General features: G+C 33.5%; 2 protein-coding genes across 2 annotated transcripts; one reads left to right on the forward strand and one right to left on the reverse strand.

The window, feature by feature from the left end:
- Positions 1-140: 140 nt before the first annotated feature.
- LOC112274994 (mitochondrial outer membrane porin) lies at positions 141-2970 on the forward strand. Its single transcript, XM_024504906.3, has 4 exons — positions 141-1217; positions 1393-1491; positions 1741-1795; positions 2226-2970. The coding sequence occupies exons 1-4, from the start codon at positions 960-962 to the stop codon at positions 2573-2575; spliced, it is 762 nt and encodes a 253-aa protein (XP_024360674.1). The 5' UTR covers positions 141-959; the 3' UTR covers positions 2576-2970.
- LOC112274662 (ribulose bisphosphate carboxylase/oxygenase activase 2, chloroplastic) lies at positions 2815-5750 on the reverse strand. The gene is made up of 6 exons (XM_024504325.3): positions 5625-5750; positions 4849-5164; positions 4399-4590; positions 3743-4215; positions 3263-3544; positions 2815-3109 (listed from the first exon to the last, which is right to left on the reverse strand). The coding sequence occupies exons 2-6, from the start codon at positions 4938-4940 to the stop codon at positions 3096-3098; spliced, it is 1053 nt and encodes a 350-aa protein (XP_024360093.1). The 5' UTR covers positions 4941-5164; positions 5625-5750; the 3' UTR covers positions 2815-3095.
- Positions 5751-17073: the final 11323 nt, after the last annotated feature.

The raw sequence follows: 17073 nt of genomic DNA on the forward strand, positions 1-17073 counted from the left end.
ATTTGGGCAAGTGGAATGACATGGGTTCTACGATTTTCTCCATCTTTTGATCCTACTTTTGAAGCTGCCTACTGGTTTTGCTTTAAGACAGGCTCAGAGACAACTTGAATACAACCCCCCGGATTTCGGCCCTTGTCTTTTCATGTGCTTGGCATCCTTCCTTGTTCATCTCTTCCTGCCTGTTCACATACCACGGTCCTCTTCTCACTTTGCAGCCTTCTTTGCTTCGCATGGTTCTCCAATGGGTGGGTCAGCGGGTTCCACCTGTGGAATCAGCTTCAGTCAACCGTCTGCATTTCATGATTCTTCCTGCCTTCTCACGTCCTTTCATCTAGTCTGATACTTTTGCTTATAATTTTACCATTCCATCGGCTATGGTTGCTCACACAGGGTCCCTGCACATAAGTAATGAAACCAATTTGTTACGGTGATCCCGCCGGATTTTATTTTTTTGACATGCAATGAGAAGTTGGGGTATCTATGAATTGGAAGACTTGGTTTGGAAGCAACAGTTAATGTCAAGGATGCATCCCATAGGGTCCTTGTACATCTCTAAAGTTGTGCTAGGTGAATGCCAAACGATTCAAAGAAAGTGGAGGCAAAGGAAACTTTAAGTTGGATCGTGTTTACTTCTGGGCCAGCTATTGGAGTTGGGTTCCTTGAAAGTTCGAGCAGAATTTCGAGCTAGTCCTGATTTTCCCACTGAAGGGCACTTAAGAACAGTAAAGAAATACACATCGCATTTTCTGGGCCCAGTAACGAGGATGGCTAGCTTGAGCCAGTTCCTGGCAACTCGCAGTATTTATCCTTGTGCAGAGGAACAAGCAAGGCGTACGTCGTAGACTTGAAGAGCCAGTTTTCAGGCATCTACAAACTGAGATTGCATTTCCAGAATCGTAGAGGTGACGAGTCTTGACTTATTGAGTGCGGAACAACCGCTGGCTCTGAATTCAACAACGATGGGAGATGCAAGTAGTGCCTCAGCTCCACGAATTCCACCTACATACTTCTCTTCTGTAGCCTATTCTGCTAGGGATCTACTCTACAGGGGATTCGTGGGAGGTCAAACGGTATCCGTGTCATGTCTGGGCCCATGGAGTACAAAGCTTACGTCCTCAGCAACATTAGCTCATGTTATCACAGTCGGAACAATGAGTGCCACCGTGGTGGAGGGTCAAGGAAAGTGCGAGATTACATTCAGCACCCTTTGTAACCAGGTACTCACGTTGCCTCATGAATGAAGATCGTTGTTTTGTTACCTTTCTTAACCCACTTAAAAAATTAGTCGGGTGCGCTCGTGACCGGATTACACCAGTGTAGATTTGATCCTCGAATCTAGTCCTCTATCCATCGAAACTCACCTCTAGCACATAATTTGTATCACCTCTGCAGATAAGTGGCACAACAACTTTCTTGAATGTGTTGTGCCCAGGCGTGACGGTGGTAGTATCGACTTCGATGAAGGAGGGATCCTGTGGTGGGGCTGTCAATGTATTACATTCTGTACCACTCTTTGTGACGATGGTGTCTTTATAGATACAAATTTAGCCACATCATACATCTATCAGAGACGACGTTTCTTCAATAATCATGAAGTGATAGGAACATTTCTTCAGGCCATCACTGAATTCAGGTTGATTTAGGGTGATTACTTTCGCTTGTCGTGAAACACATGTTGTCAACATACTTTACATTGATGAAGCCAAAGAATACTTGTAACCAACTGTATGTGATGTACAGGTACAGTATGTGCATCCATATGCTGCTATGAGTGCGAAGGTTTTTGGCACCAAAGGTAGACCAGAAGCTGAGGTTGCATTAAATATGGGCACACTGAATACTTTTGCTGGTGGAAGATTTTGCCTAGATGCATGCTCCAGGCATCTGGATGTTTCACAAATTTGTAAAATCTTCGATGTTATGACATTCTGTTCATCTAAAATCCAAATACCTCAGACGGTTGCTGCGTAAGATGAAGTAACGAGTATTTCATTTAAAACTTTTATTTCCAGATCCACCATGGTCTTAAATGCAAATGTTGCGTCAAAACTGATGTGCAGTAATTCCTGTATCAATGTATATCAGAAGTTAAAAACTGTCGTGAAACAGGATATTGCCCTGAATTTACATGTTACTATTGACAATGTAATGGTGAGGTAGTAAGTGTTCGTGTAGCTTCCTTAGTATAACTTCAAACAGATTATCTAATTGCACGCTGTGGACAGGTTGTGGCTATCGTGCCCAGGACTCAACAGCTACCTTGCTGTATGATCTCTTCATCGATAGAAGTATAGACTGCTATTTCACACGTTTTGTTGCACTCAAAACACAAGTTGGCGGTCACATGACATTTCTGTTTGAAAGGAAGAGCAAGTCAATCCAAATTGGAGGGTCTCATGTAATGGATGCACAAACTCTTATAAAGTGGAGGCTAGCTGATACTGGCACAGTTGCTGATCTACTTCGGTATTGTCCAAACCCTCAAGTTATATGTGGCCTCGCTATTGCAGTGAACTTTAGGAATATGAGGCAAGCTCCGTGTGTGGGATTGGGTTTAATAATGTTCCCACCATAAATGAGCACTGAAGCTAATCAACGTAGGGTAGAGTAGCGGCAGAATTTGCGAACAGAAGCTAGGTCTGACGAGTCAAGAAGCCCGCTAGGCATGCAGAATGCTCTAGTTCATTAGGGGACTTCGAAACTATGAAATAAATAGCGCAGAAGAACCATTTATTTTTAGTGAAAAGTTTATGACTTGTTGATGTGATGTTCTCACCGACAGTGGCTTTTTCAGGCTCAAAGGATTTTTGAAACTGTTGTAAAATGTTTTAACTTCATGATGAAAAAAATTATAATAATTCATGAACTAGTTCTGTTACACATCTACCTCCTCTTAGCATCATTTCAAGCAGCACCTCAGAATGTTTCAGTTTCAGTTCATATATTCTATTCTTATCTGGTGTGTACTAAGCTAACATCCATCTGAACCGTGCAAGAACAACTTCGTGATGTTTTGCTAATTCAAAACATGAATGTGTATTCAGTACACAACAAGAATTTCTAAGTCCATTCGGAAGCTTGATGATACTCATGGCTTACGCGCTCGATCCTAAAAGACAGTACAATCCATGTCAGTCACGAAAATTCGCAAACGATTTACGCGGAGGCATGAAAAAAAAATACAGTTGAGAAGTGGCACGCAAGGGCACACCATATACAATGAATTTCGACATCATGGTTTCCATCCACCCAGTTTTCTTACCGTAGAAGGTCCCTTGCTGGATGGCGTCGGCGTTCGCGTCGACAAGAGCATCGGATGACAAATACTTATCAGCCAATTGCACACGTTTCACGTTCTGCTGCTCTTGGACGAGCAAGTTTCCGTACTCCATCAGCTTGTCGATGGTCATTGCCGGCTTCTGGAAGGTTGGGGGACCATCCTTCGAGTTCACCAGGTTCCTGCCGATGTTCTCGATTCCCACCTTGGCGATCCACTTCCTCACCTCGTCATCGTACACACGGGCCCTCAAGGCACCAAAGAAATCTACACCACCAATTTACCCATCCAGTGAGGAACAAGCGACACCGACGTCACGTTAGCATCATAACTGCGTCTTTTTTAAAAAAAATTCTCTCCACATCAATTTGGTAATCAACTGCAAGCCACAGATCGAGAGACTCGCAAACAAAGAATTCCAAATGCAACCAGCGAAATAGCAAGTGCTTGGGATTCGTAACGTACCGATAGACTGTCCGGGAAACTGGTCCACTAGCTTGGCCACGTCGTAATCATGCACGTTATCCAGCCTAAAGATACCCTTGCACACTCCGATTCGGTCCTCACGGGTTGGTGCCCAGTAGAACTTCTCCATACGTCCGTCACGGATGAGGGGAGCATACAGAGTGGGGAAATCGTTTCCAGTCACGATAATCGGCACACGAGGGATGGTCTCCTTGTTGTAGATACTAGGCAACTGCACGTTGGTAGGGTTGTCCGCTATGTTCATGAGGGTGGCGTTCACCATCTGGTTATTGACAGTGTACTGGGTAGTTCCTCCCATTCGTCCGGTACCAGCGTCCAGGTCGTTGATGAAGAGGGCGCACATCTTGCCCTTCTTGATGACGTCCGCAGCCTCCCTGTACCTCTGCCTGATGAGCTTGGCTGGCTCTCCAGCGTTTCCAGACTCCAACTCTCCGGCACTCATCACAATAGGGCTGCACACACGCAAATCTCAATCATGTTAAATTGTTTCAAATAGCATTACCTCGCCTTCAATTGTTTCCAGAAATTTTTCTTGGCTTTGCAAACAGGTTCTTATTAGTGTTGTCTAGAACATCAATGACAACTAAGAAAATGAAATCTTGCTTCCCCCGCATACTGAAGCTATGGTCACTTACTTGATGCCGAGCTTGGACATGACCAGTTCGCATTGGAACGATTTACCTTGTCCCTTGCCTCCCCAGATACCCAGGATCAGAGGCACCTTAATCCCAGGCAAGTTCATGAAGTTCTTGGCGATGTGGATCACCAACTTGTCCATGAAGGCGGGTGCAATGTAGAGGCCATCCTTGATGTTGTCCATGGAGTATCTGCAGTCGATGTCACCTCATATTAATTCAGTTTCCAAACGAAACAGAAATCATTACCTCACCAACATGGGCTGTCAAGAGTACAACAATTTGCGTGGAACCACTGTAGGTACGATACATTCTATCACGTGAGATAACTCTTTCAATTATGTTGAAACACTATTAGACTGTAACAGCAGTATTCCTCCATCGCTATTTGCGTTTATAAGACCCTCAGAAAAGTTCAGTCGGCAGAGATGAAGAGAGAAGAGCACTCACGTCCTCTGACCCTGGCTGACGTAACCCCACGAGCTCATAATAGCGTTCTGGGTACCCAACCCCTGAGCACCCTGGAAGAGGGCATCCACCATACCCTTCCCGCGCTGGATGTCCTGTTGATCATCGGAGATATCGTTCCCCAGTCCAGCCCACCTGTCGACCTTGGTCTTGGAGGACTCAGCCTCGGCCACCACACGGCTCTTGCCATTGGCAATGCCCAAGGTTCCATTAGCGGACACCTTGCTCTTGCATCCGAAGAATGCAGAGCTCGGCACGGTGCTCTTCACTCGGCTGACGAAGCCAAGGGGGAATTCCCCTGAAAGAAGCCACCAGAACATCCATCTCATCAGCTTCACCGCTACATCATAACACAATCAATCTCATGACATACCACACGCGCAACATTTCCCCTCTAGAATCGTTCTCTACCAGCAAACTCGTTCTAAAACGAACTCCACAGCAACATAAAGCACTTCGCAGCACGCATCTTTCCCTGTACTTATCAACCCAAACCTCGAAATCATCGACTGCTCTAGTCCAATTTGTATTAGCTCCAGTCAACGAAAAAATATACAAAGGTACACCTTCCCTGACGACAATCAACTCAGGTGAACCCAATGCAATGCTCTAGATCCCCCAAAACTAAGCAACTTTAAAGCCGATCGTCGAAGTCTATGCTTCAACAACCAATCCACCCCACAAGCCAGAACACTGCACCTGAAGTTATAATCCAAGCGACGAGTAAGAATAAGACTGTCGAAGTTGAAGATGAGTACCTGGGCGGCAGGGATGATCTGCATGACTGCAAGAGTGGTGGCCATCGTGACGGAGAAGGACACGGAGGAGGCAAGTAACCAAGCGAAGCACTCAAAGGTTGCCTGCAAGAGCAATTGGGGAATGGGGGGTACGATCTGAGGGAAGAAGGAGAGGGGGCAGTGCCATTTAGAGACGAAGCGAGGCCATCCTCAGTCACTAACCTGTGGATGACGTCCCACCGACCGCGGCGTCGGTTTCCGGTGGAGAATGGATCCCACGGTGCTGCGTTTGTATTCGTGGATAGACCAGACTTGGGGTGAATGAATGAGGCTCGGCGTGGATGAAACTGTCTTCACCCCATGCTTTTAAGGGAGACTAAATGAAATAATTGAGTCATGTATGTGTGTGTGCCGCTATAAATACAATAATTCTTTCCTATCACATACAAGCCTCGTCTCTTCCTCTCAACTTAATTTGAAGTTCGGGACATTTCATTTGAAGTTTGGAAATAAAATTTTAAGTTGATAAATTAGAATCAAGTGAGTTAAAAATATCCTTCAATGGTATTTCAGCTTTAAAAATAAAAATAAAAATCATAAATATGCCAAAATAAAATTTAAACCTTGAATTTGATTTTATATTTATTTTTTAATAATTTTTTTTGTAAAATTAGATTCTAAAATTTATCTAATTTGTAACCTATATAATGCATCGAGATTATTGTATAATAGCATATTATGTTTATTTTCAATAAAAGATAAATACCACATATTATATATATATATATATATATATATTTTTTTTTTTGTTTTTTTAAAGATAGTAGATTATTCTTCTTTGTAATTTTTTTTATTTAATATTAAAGTTTATAGATTAATGTCTACACTAAGCAGTTGTACAGCTGAAAGAAGCAAGTAGATCAATCTTCTAATTAAATCATTTTTCCTATTTTTTACAATAAGTATTACATTCAACTATCATATATGTTGTTGAATTCCAAAATCTTATTTGTATTGTGAATTGGAATCACAATGCCCTTATCAATTAATTTCAATATGAATCAAAAGATAATATCAAAAACTTATTATTAACAATGCAAAAAGTAAATTTATTAAAATGATTTATTACTCAAGTCATTGCATATAAAAATAAATTTTTTAAAAGGTGCTAAGAATAGAGATTTGGATAGAGAAGAAGAAGTCAAGTCATAACAACAACCCTTATATTTTCAAAATTTTACTCATTAAGATCAAAAGCTATACAAATTAATACAATAAATTTTAAATCTCTTTTAAACAAAAAAAGATTTAACGTTATCAAGAAGGATTTTGCTTATATTGTTGATAACCTAAATACATTACTCAATATGATTCAAAGAAGCAATGCAATCAAAAATTGATGAACATGGTTGCTAAAGAAGATAATGTGTGAGAAAATAAGTTTGTCAAACTATAATAGAGACTGTATGGTTGTAATCTTGTGCAATACCTTGTAAAAGTCTTGTTCTCTTCTCAAATCTTTTGTCTTACTTAATAATAGATGTTTATTTAGAAATAAAAAATTATAAAGCCTCTATTTTCTTAAATTTAGGAGCTTCATCTTTTTTTATAGACAAAGATTTTGTTTAAAAAATAAAAAATATTCTTAATCAAGAAAACTAAGCTTGTACATATAAAAGTTATACATGATTTTTTATTCTCTTTTAGAGATGTTATCCATGAAATTATTTTTTTAAAATATAAAAACTAATTATTCTAATAATTTAATGATATTTAATATTATTAGATTTTTTTATTTAATTATTTTAGGTTTATTGTAGCTAAAGTTTTATAATTTTTAAATCGATTAAATTTTTTGTAATCTTAATTTTTTATATAGCATAATCTTGACTTCTCTTATTTAAGTAAAAAGTCATGTCTAATACAAACAAATGCTTGTTAGTATCAATGAGAGCTTCAATGCATGCTACATAAGAAGAATCATCTTTTGTTATTTATGCTATATCCGTTTTTGATAGTAAAAAGACTTCAAGTGGCATTCCAAATTAATATTAAGATTATCAAGATTTTTTTGAGAAAAAAAATGTAAATATTCTTCTAATGCATTGTACTTATGATTGCTCAATGGATCTTTAAGAAAAAGCTCAACTACCATTTCGACCAATCTATAGCTTATTACAAAATAAGTTGGATGTATTTAAAGAATATATTAACAAGAACTTGGCAAAAAACTTGACATATCATTCAAAATTTTCAGCAAGAATTCTTATTTTATTTGTGAAGAAAAAAAAAAGATTACTAAAAATGTATATGGAATATCAACGATTCAATAAGATCATCATTATACATATATATATATATATATATATATATTTCTTTTAATATTATAAATTCTTTATTAATTAAATTTAAAAAAATCTATAAAAAATATATATTTATAAAAAATAAATAATTTCGTAAGATTAAAAAAAATATGAATATTTTAAATTAAATATAGAAATTTTAAATATAATTTTATACTTTTTAGATTCATAAGCATACCAACTTATTTTCAATATTTGATAAATAATATTTTTTGAGATTTTTTAAATGATTTTTTAATCTATTATTTAAATAATATTTTAATCTATTCTAAGAATATAAAAAAATATAAAAATTATTTATATTCTATATTATAAAAACTTAGATATGCAAGACTATATGCCAATATAAAAAAGTAAGTATTTTATACAATTTAAATTGGCTTCTTAGGATACATCATTTAAAATGATGGTCTTATGATGGATTTTAAGAAAATTTAAACTATTATGGATTAAAATATTCTATAAATAATAAAATATTTTCAATAATTTTTGAAAATTTTAAATTACCATCAAATCTTTAGGAAGATTTTTTTTCAAATTCTAGCTTTACTTATATGTTTGACTTATAAAGACAAACTTAAGTAGAATAAAGAAGTTAAAAAACATTATTTGAAACTTTGATGACAACTTTTACTTCTGCGTCAATCTTATATAACATTAAGTTTTTTAAGGCATATTTTATAGAAATAAATGCATCAAACTTTGCCTTAGATGTGATATTGTTACAAATAGGAGCAGATGATTAATTTCATCACATAGCAATTTATTCAAAATAATTTTTATCAACCAAGTTCAATCATAAAATCTACAATAAATTATTTCTTGCAATTGTAAATTTATTTTCATTATGAGAAAGGTGCTTCTAGTCCAATGATTGTATATATTAATGTCATGGATATACACATATAAGCCAATAATTACCTGTATAAATAGGTAGAAGTAGATAGAAATAGATAAAAATAAGTTAATTCTATAATATCTTCTAAAGAAGCTTTTTAGAAGCTTTATAGATGTTGCTTTGATTTTATAGATGTCCATTATTGAATTTTAGGTACAAACTTAGTCAACAAGTTAACCATGTACCACATATATTGATAGCTTGAAGAACAAACTAACTATGTGGTGCACATATAAAAAAACTTGCCTTGTAAGTCAAGGCATGTATCTTACAAAGTCAACACATATTGGAAGTCCTAAAGAACATTGCCACATTGTTGTATTGCATGATTTGCTATTTGAGAATACACTAGGTATCTAGCTATAGAGAGCTTAGCTTAAACTTTTATATGTATCTTGTCTTAGCTTCCAAAACTCCTTTATTTTGCATAAAATTCAAAATATAGCAAAATCCCTTCAAAGCATATTTTTTCCGTGAAAGATTTTTTCTTTTTAAACTTTAGAAATTCATAACTCTTGATCTAACTATTTGATTTGTATCAAATTTATAGAATAGGTAGAATTTATCCTTAAGTTTTATGAAAAAAAAAACCAACTGCAAATTCACTCTCGATCTTTTGGCATCTAAGAAATCCTAGAAGATGCTATAAACCCTAATTTATAAGCATCTAAGCACTATTTTCTTAATATCTCAAGAAATCAATACTCAAATGCCATCAAAATTATGTACAAAGTTTACTAACATGAATATACACATTCCTTGAAATTTTGAGCTAAAATCTTATCAAATTGCTTAAGATATAATTCAAGGCACAAACTACTAGTAAATTGGATTACTTACTACCCTTAGATTGCATGCACTGACTTCAAAATCCAATATCTCCTTTATTCCAACTTGGAATTCAGCAAATAGTATATAAAAAATGTAGCTGCAAAAGTGCTCTCTTCAATTGCGGTTTCCGATCTTCAATTTTCTTCTGTATGCATGCGTTATGTCAAAAAGAGTGATAGTAGCTCCCAAATCAGTACATTAACTTTGAATGCCTATATCTCCTTCATATAAATTCCAAATCATACAAAATTTGTACTAAAACCATAGCCAAAAACTTGAGGTCTCTAATCTTTGTCTTCAAAGTTCAAATGGCTCCGAAAAACTAACCCTAATCTCTAATATGATTTCAGGCAGCCTCTTTGAAGCCCATTGGTCATAATTTTTGACCAATAAGAATAGAGATTTTTATCATCCATCTCCATTCATCTATATATATACCCTAAACTCTCTTTTTATTACCAGAATCCCTCTCTAATTCTTTTTTTATAAGATTTACATAATTCATGCTTTGAATACCAAATAAAAGAACCAAAATAAGTTTTCAAATGTCACCAATGTCTAACAAAGGTGACTCTAAATATTTAGAAGTTACTATCAACCAAAACCAATCTTAAAAGCTACTATCAAAAGAAATTAAATTTATACAAATTCTATAGTAATCTTTTTAAACAACCTCTTTTCAAGGTAATAATCAAATTATATTCTACAACCAACTAAAATCTACTAATATGGCTCTCACCATGTTACTTAGTAAATTATATATTAAGTACATAGTTACATTATTTTCATATAGTAGCTGAACGACAATACGACAACGTAGCCACTAGTTAGATAGTATATATTGAGACAAGAATCAAGTCTTCTTTACTCTTGTCAACTCTTTTCTTGCTTCTGGTCTAGATTCAAGAGTCTCAAGTTTTCTTGTTTTTTGGCAATGAGCCATTCTAGTTTCTTTTTAATATACATATTTTTTTATTTTTATTTTGTCACTTTTTCTTTGACATTGATTTCATTGGTTTATGCATCATCTTTTAGTTCATCTCTTTAATAGATTGACAAGAGTATACTTACAATATGAGAGCTTTGTCTTGTCTTGATTAAGAATAGATTACTCCTTTTTTATGATACGACATAAGCATATTAGAAGTTATGGATTATCCTCTTCTAAACTGATATTGTTCTTAGTATTTTTTTGTTCTCAAGTCCTTTCTTCTATTTATTTTGAGTGGTATTAGATTTTTTTTTTTTTTTTTTTTTTTTTTTTTTTTTAAGTATTATTATGATAGAGCTTATTGAAATAAAGAGTACCATGGCACAAATACAAGAGTAATTCAGGGAGTTGATGCTTATGATACTTCAACTTAGCTTACCACCACAAGGATCAACAAGAATGGCAGAAAGTGAGGATATAGAGATGATTAGAGCTGCTTCAATATCTGCACCAAATTATATTCTTCCATTCATGGTGGAACATCCTTCAAGTGTTAGAAAACTAAGAGTTGCTTTGCTTGAGAAATTTGATGGTACAAGGTCCAAATTTTGAAGATTTATCAATCAAGTACAACTTGTGATTGAGCTTCAACCTCAAAGCTATTCAACTTCAGGATTACAAGTTAGATTCATTGATATATTTCTTTTAAATTCAACACTATCACGATTTCCATCTTTTTTTTAATGACGAGATCTAATATTGCATATTCTAGAAGCATTTTTGGTAAAACTTTGGTCTATATATGAAGAATATGATATAATTAATGTTGTAACTAATAAGATCCATATTTTGCAATAAGACAATCAATTTGTAATATTATATATTTCACAGTTTTGACAACTTGCAACTGATATCAAGTGAGATGATTCTATACTTATTAGCCAATTTCTCTATGGATTACAATATGAAGTAAAGAAATTGATGCTCAACTTACTTGATCCTCAAACATTGAGTCAAATAATTGATTTTGTTGTGAAGTGCGACAATCAACTGTTTGAATTTTGATCTAAGAGTCGCATAAGTAGGCCTCAACATTATTACAATTTGATGGCAATATAAACATCTCTTCAACACATACATTCAGAAGTAAAGGATATGCAAATTGATGTGGTACATTTTAAACCTCTTATTGAGCAAAAAAAGACTCGTTGCCATCAAGAAAAATAATGCTTATATTATAGAGAACCTAAATATACTATTCAACATTGCCTAAAGAAGCAAAAAAATCACAAAATGAAGAGCAGAACTGTCAAAGAAGACAATGTGTCAGAAAATGAATTTGTCTAGCTACAATAGGAACCATGCAACTGGAATCTTGTACAATTTCTAATGAAGGTCCTATCCTCTCCTCAAAACCCTCTCTTTATTTTATAATAGATGTGTATTAAGAATCTAATAATTATAAAACCTCCGCCTTGATTTCGTAGATATAGAATTTGTTAAAAGTCATAAAATACCATTAGTACAAAAAACTAAACATGTTCATATAAAAGTCATAGATGATCATCCGTTGTCTTTTAGAGATATTACTCATGAAATACTTCCTATAGATGTAGCAATAAATGATCATAGTAATTGTGTAATCTTTAATATAATTAGATCTCCCTCTAATCTAGTCATCTTAGGTTTATCGTGGTTAAAAAAGTATAATCTTTGGATAGATTGGATTTCTCATATTCTTAATTTTTCTAAAAATATAACTAAGAGTGAAATTAATCCAGTAGAAAGTCATAAGTTTAGCACAATAAAACCTGTGTTTGTAGGTGCAAGAGCTTTTTTGCATGTTGTAAAAGAACGATCACCTTGTGTCATTTACACCACACCTATTTCTAATGATGCAAAGAATTTAAGTGGCATTTCAAGCCAATATCAAGAGTTTTAAGATGTCTTTGAGAAAAAGAATGTAAATAATCTTCCAGAACATCGTCCCTATGACTGCTCAATTAACCTCGAAGAAGGAGCACAACCACCATTTGGACCAATCTATAGTTTATCATAAAATGAATTGGCTGAACTCAAGGAATATATTGAAGAAAATCTAGCTAAGAATTTCATACGCCATTCCAAATCACGAGCAGGAGTTCTAATCTTATTTTTTAAGAAGAAAGATAGATCATTGCGGATGTGTATTGATTATTGAGGACTCAACAAGATTACCATCAAGAATAGGTATCCTCTACCTTTGATATTGGGACTTCTCGATCAACTGAATCAAGCTAAGATCTACACAAAAATAGATCTAAGAAAAGTATAAAATCTAATATGTATTAAAGAAAGAGATGAATTGAAGATTGCATTTTGAATTAGGTATGGATATTTTGAATACAATGTCATGCCTTTTAAACTTGTAAATGTACCGACAACTTTTCAACATTTAATGAATGATGTTTTATAAGAGTTTTTGGATGTTTTTATTATCTGTTATCTGGATAATTTCTTAATCTATTCTAAGAACACATGTGAACATGAACTTTATATTTGTTATATGTTATAAAAATTAAGAGATGTAGGACTCTATGCCAAGATAGAAAAATATGTATTCCACACTACTCAAGTCGACTTCTTAGGATATATCATTTCAAATGATGGACTTGTGATGGATTCTAAGAAAGTTCAAACTATTATGTATTGAAAGATTCTAAAAACAATGTCGTAATACATGGCGTTTGGCTTAAGAATGCATCGGGCACCTGACTGTGGAAGATAAAAGAGAAATTGCAACAACAAGTCCTAAAAATCCTAATAGATTCTTAAAAAAATTACAATTAAAGATTAACAAATATAATCAAACATCAATCATATTCAATCAAAATTTCAAAAGAATTATATAAGAAGCACAAAGTATTCTTAGAATCCCTTTAAAGAATAAAAAAGAAATAAGGTAGAAATTTTAAAAATATACTAAAATAGAAACCTTAATAAAAGATTAAAATAGAAACCTTAATTAAATCTTAATCAAAATCTAATCAAATCCTAATCAAATCCTAAACAAACCCTAAAAAAATCTTAACCAAATCCTATTCAAATCCTAAACAAATCCTAACCAAATCTTAACCAAATCCTAAATAAATCCTAAACAAAACCTAATCAAATCTAAGTCAATCCTAAATAAATCTTATTCAAATCCTAAACAAATACTAATCAAATTTTAATCAAATCCTAGTCAAATCTTAAAAAAATCCTAATCAAATCCTAATCAAATCCTAATCAAATCTTAAATAATTCCAAGTAATTCGTATAGCAGGTTTAAACCTCAATAATTAATGAATGAATCATTGATTTTAATTCAAATTTTGCACACCTCTTTACAATTAAGTTGATAATAATAAAAAAAAATTAAAGACGATCGAACTCACTAAAAAAAAATATCAATTTGCTCAGATGTTGGTCGGCCTCCTTCTTCAATCTAAATGTTGAATTTTCAACATCAATATCTCCTTATTGAATAATTCGATTGATCTCAAATTTCTTATATATGTAAGAAAATAAGTCTATTATCCACATATATAATTTTTACTCCAATCCAAGTAATAGATTGTATGAAATCTTAGAAACTCTTACTAGATCTAAAACTCCACTTCTCGAGACCCTGACCTACATAAACCTCAATAAACCTCGATCCAATCCTTCGATTAAATTCAAACTCACAACATATATTGAATACATATGAATCCACAAACCTTCAAAAATTTATCCATAGATCTATTGCCAAACTTATAAAATTTTCCAAAAAGTATCTCTCTTTTTATTTCACAAATCCAGAGTCACCCAAAACAAACCCTGACTTTGCAAAGCTCTTACAAAGTCAATAAAAATCCAAATCACCCAAAATCAATACTTATCAAAATCCTATCAAGTCTCCTCTCTAACCTTATTCTCCAATCTCTCAAAGAACCCTCAAATCGTCATTGGAGCTCAGTTTTGTATCTTAGGATCTGATTTTGATCTTAGTTCATAAGTAGCCCTTTCTGGGTATCAATATCTAGTTTTTCTAGATAATTTTTGCTAGAATTTACTCTTAACGTCCTCTTAAAGATGCTTATATCATTTTTTTTCTAATCTACTTTATTTTGCCTTATTTATGATCCTATAAAGTAAGTAGAAGTCACTTTTTTAAAAAAGTAGCATCTTTATTAAAAAATTTACTACCTTCCTATCTTTTATCCATATTTTTCTATTTTATCTTTTAACTTGGCTCTTCTATAACAAGATCCATATTATCATCTTTCACCATATAGTCGTATTATAATATGATAATAGTAAGAGATGTCCAATGCTTTTTGGACACTGCCAACTATTATCAAATCTTCATTAAAGACTTCTCTTGAGTTGTAGCCCCACTTACACGTTTGACTTACAAAGACAAATTTGAGTGGAATAAAGAAGCTGAGGCATTTTTTGAAGCTTTGAATCTAGCTTTTATTTTTGTACTAATCTTATATTATGTCGAGTTTTTTAAAACATTCTTTATAGAAACAGATGCATCAGACTTTGCTTTGGGTGTCGTATTATCACAAATAGGATCAGATTATAAACTTCACCTGGTAACTTTTCATTCCAAAAAATTTTCAGCAACCAAAATTAATTATGAAATCCATGAAAAAGAGCTTGTAATTATGGATTCATTTCAAGAATGACATCATCATCTACAAGGTGCTTCTAATCTAAACATTGTGTATATGGATTACAAGAATCTCGAGTATTTCATATCAACATGGGTTTTGAAATCGTTGCTAAACTTGTTGGAGCATGTCTTTGTCAAGTTTTGATTTCAAGATCACATATTGACCCGAAAAATAAGAAGGTTTATTAAACATGCTTTTTAGACGTTCTTATCTTACACCAAAAGAAGAAGATGCATCTTTTAATCAATAAAGAATGATTTTCTTGAAACTAGAGTATTTTCATCTTCGAGTAATGAAATCAATATTAACTATTGATTCAATCTTTGTAAAATAAATCCAATCAAGTATGTCTTTTGATCCTCTTCTTTATAATATCAAGAATCCTTCTTCTAAGTCCCAAGATACTTCTAAGTTTGAGTTCAAAAATAACCTACTCTATTTTGAAGGTCAATTATATATTCAAAAAGGAGAAGCATGATTACGTGTTCTTAAAGCACATCATGACTTTCTAGCAGCGGGACATTTTGGATACAATAAGACTTTGGAGCTCATATCTAAAGATTTTTGGTAGCCACAAATATGGAAGGGTATGAAAGACTTTGTTCAATCATGTGACATTTGTTCAAGATCAAAAACTCCACATCATTGATCTTATGGACTTCTTCAACCATTATCCATTCTAAAACAACCACGGTGTCGTGTTGTAACACGACTATATGGTAAAAGATGATAATATGGATCTTATTATAGAAGAGCCAAATTAAAAGAAAAGGTAGAAAAATATGGATAAAAGATAGGAAGGTAGTAAAACTTTTAGTAGTAATGCTTTGCAAAGTCAAGGTTTATTTTGGATGACTTAGATTTTATGAAATAAAATAGGATTTATGTTTTGGATGATTTCAAGAGTTTTGTAATAGATCTATAGATGAAATTTTGTGGATTTATGGTTATACTTGTGTTTAATATGTGTCATGAATTTCAGCTCGATCTAATGGTTGAATTGAGGAATATTGAGGTTCAAGTGGATCAAGGTCTCAGAAAGTAGAATTTTAGGTCTAGTGGGGATTTTTAAGATTTCTTGCAATCTATTTATTGAATTAGAGTAAAACATATGTGAAAGGATATTAGACTTGTTTTTCTATTTGTATAAGAATTTTAAAATCAATCAAACAATGCAAAGCTGAGATATTGGCTCTGGAAGATTGGCATCAAGATTAGAGAAGGAGGCCGGCCAAGACCTGAGCACATTTTTGAGGTTATCGTGAATTTGGTAATACCAATCCTTTTCAATTTTTTTGTGCTTGTTTTTAATTTATTTTTTTAAAAGTGTACAAAATTTGAGTTAAGATCAACGGTTTATTCATTTGTTATTGAGGTTTAAATCTATTGTAGAAATTACTAGAATTTGGTTTAGGCTTTGGTTTGGATTTGGTTTGGGTTTGGTTTAGGATTTAGGGTTTGGATTAGGGTTTGATTTAGGATTTAGGATTTTATTAGGATTTGTTTTAGGGTTTAGGATTTAGGATTTGGATTAAGGTTTGGTTTAGGATTTTATTAGGATTTTATTTAGGGTTTAGGATTTAGTTAGAATTTGATTAAGAGTTTAGGATTTAGGTAGGATTTGTATAGGATTTAGGATTTGGATTAGGTTTTGGTTAGGATTTGATTTAGAATTTAGGATTTAGTTTAAGATTTGATTAGGATTTGGTTTAGGATTTGATTGGGATTTGTTTAAGATTTGATTTAGAGTTTAGGATTTTAT

The sequence above is a fragment of the Physcomitrium patens genome, chromosome 22 (assembly GCF_059467195.1).
Source record: "Physcomitrium patens ecotype Gransden chromosome 22, ASM5946719v1, whole genome shotgun sequence".
Taxonomy (NCBI): Eukaryota; Viridiplantae; Streptophyta; class Bryopsida; order Funariales; family Funariaceae; genus Physcomitrium; species Physcomitrium patens.

Excerpts from the sequence above, each read along its gene's own strand:
- LOC112274994 (XM_024504906.3), top strand. The coding sequence starts at position 960 with ATGGGAGATGCAAGTAGTGCCTCAGCTCCACGAATTCCACCTACATAC. Across the intron at positions 1,218-1,392 it reads TCAGCACCCTTTGTAACCAG|ATAAGTGGCACAACAACTTT; the intron begins GTACTCACGTTG and ends TCACCTCTGCAG. Across the intron at positions 1,796-2,225 it reads GAAGGTTTTTGGCACCAAAG|GTTGTGGCTATCGTGCCCAG; the intron begins GTAGACCAGAAG and ends CGCTGTGGACAG.
- LOC112274662 (XM_024504325.3), bottom strand. The coding sequence starts at position 4,940 with ATGGTGGATGCCCTCTTCCAGGGTGCTCAGGGGTTGGGTACCCAGAAC. Across the intron at positions 4,591-4,848 it reads GTCAGCCAGGGTCAGAGGAC|ATACTCCATGGACAACATCA; the intron begins GTGAGTGCTCTT and ends CATCGACTGCAG. Across the intron at positions 4,216-4,398 it reads ATGTCCAAGCTCGGCATCAA|CCCTATTGTGATGAGTGCCG; the intron begins GTAAGTGACCAT and ends GCGTGTGTGCAG.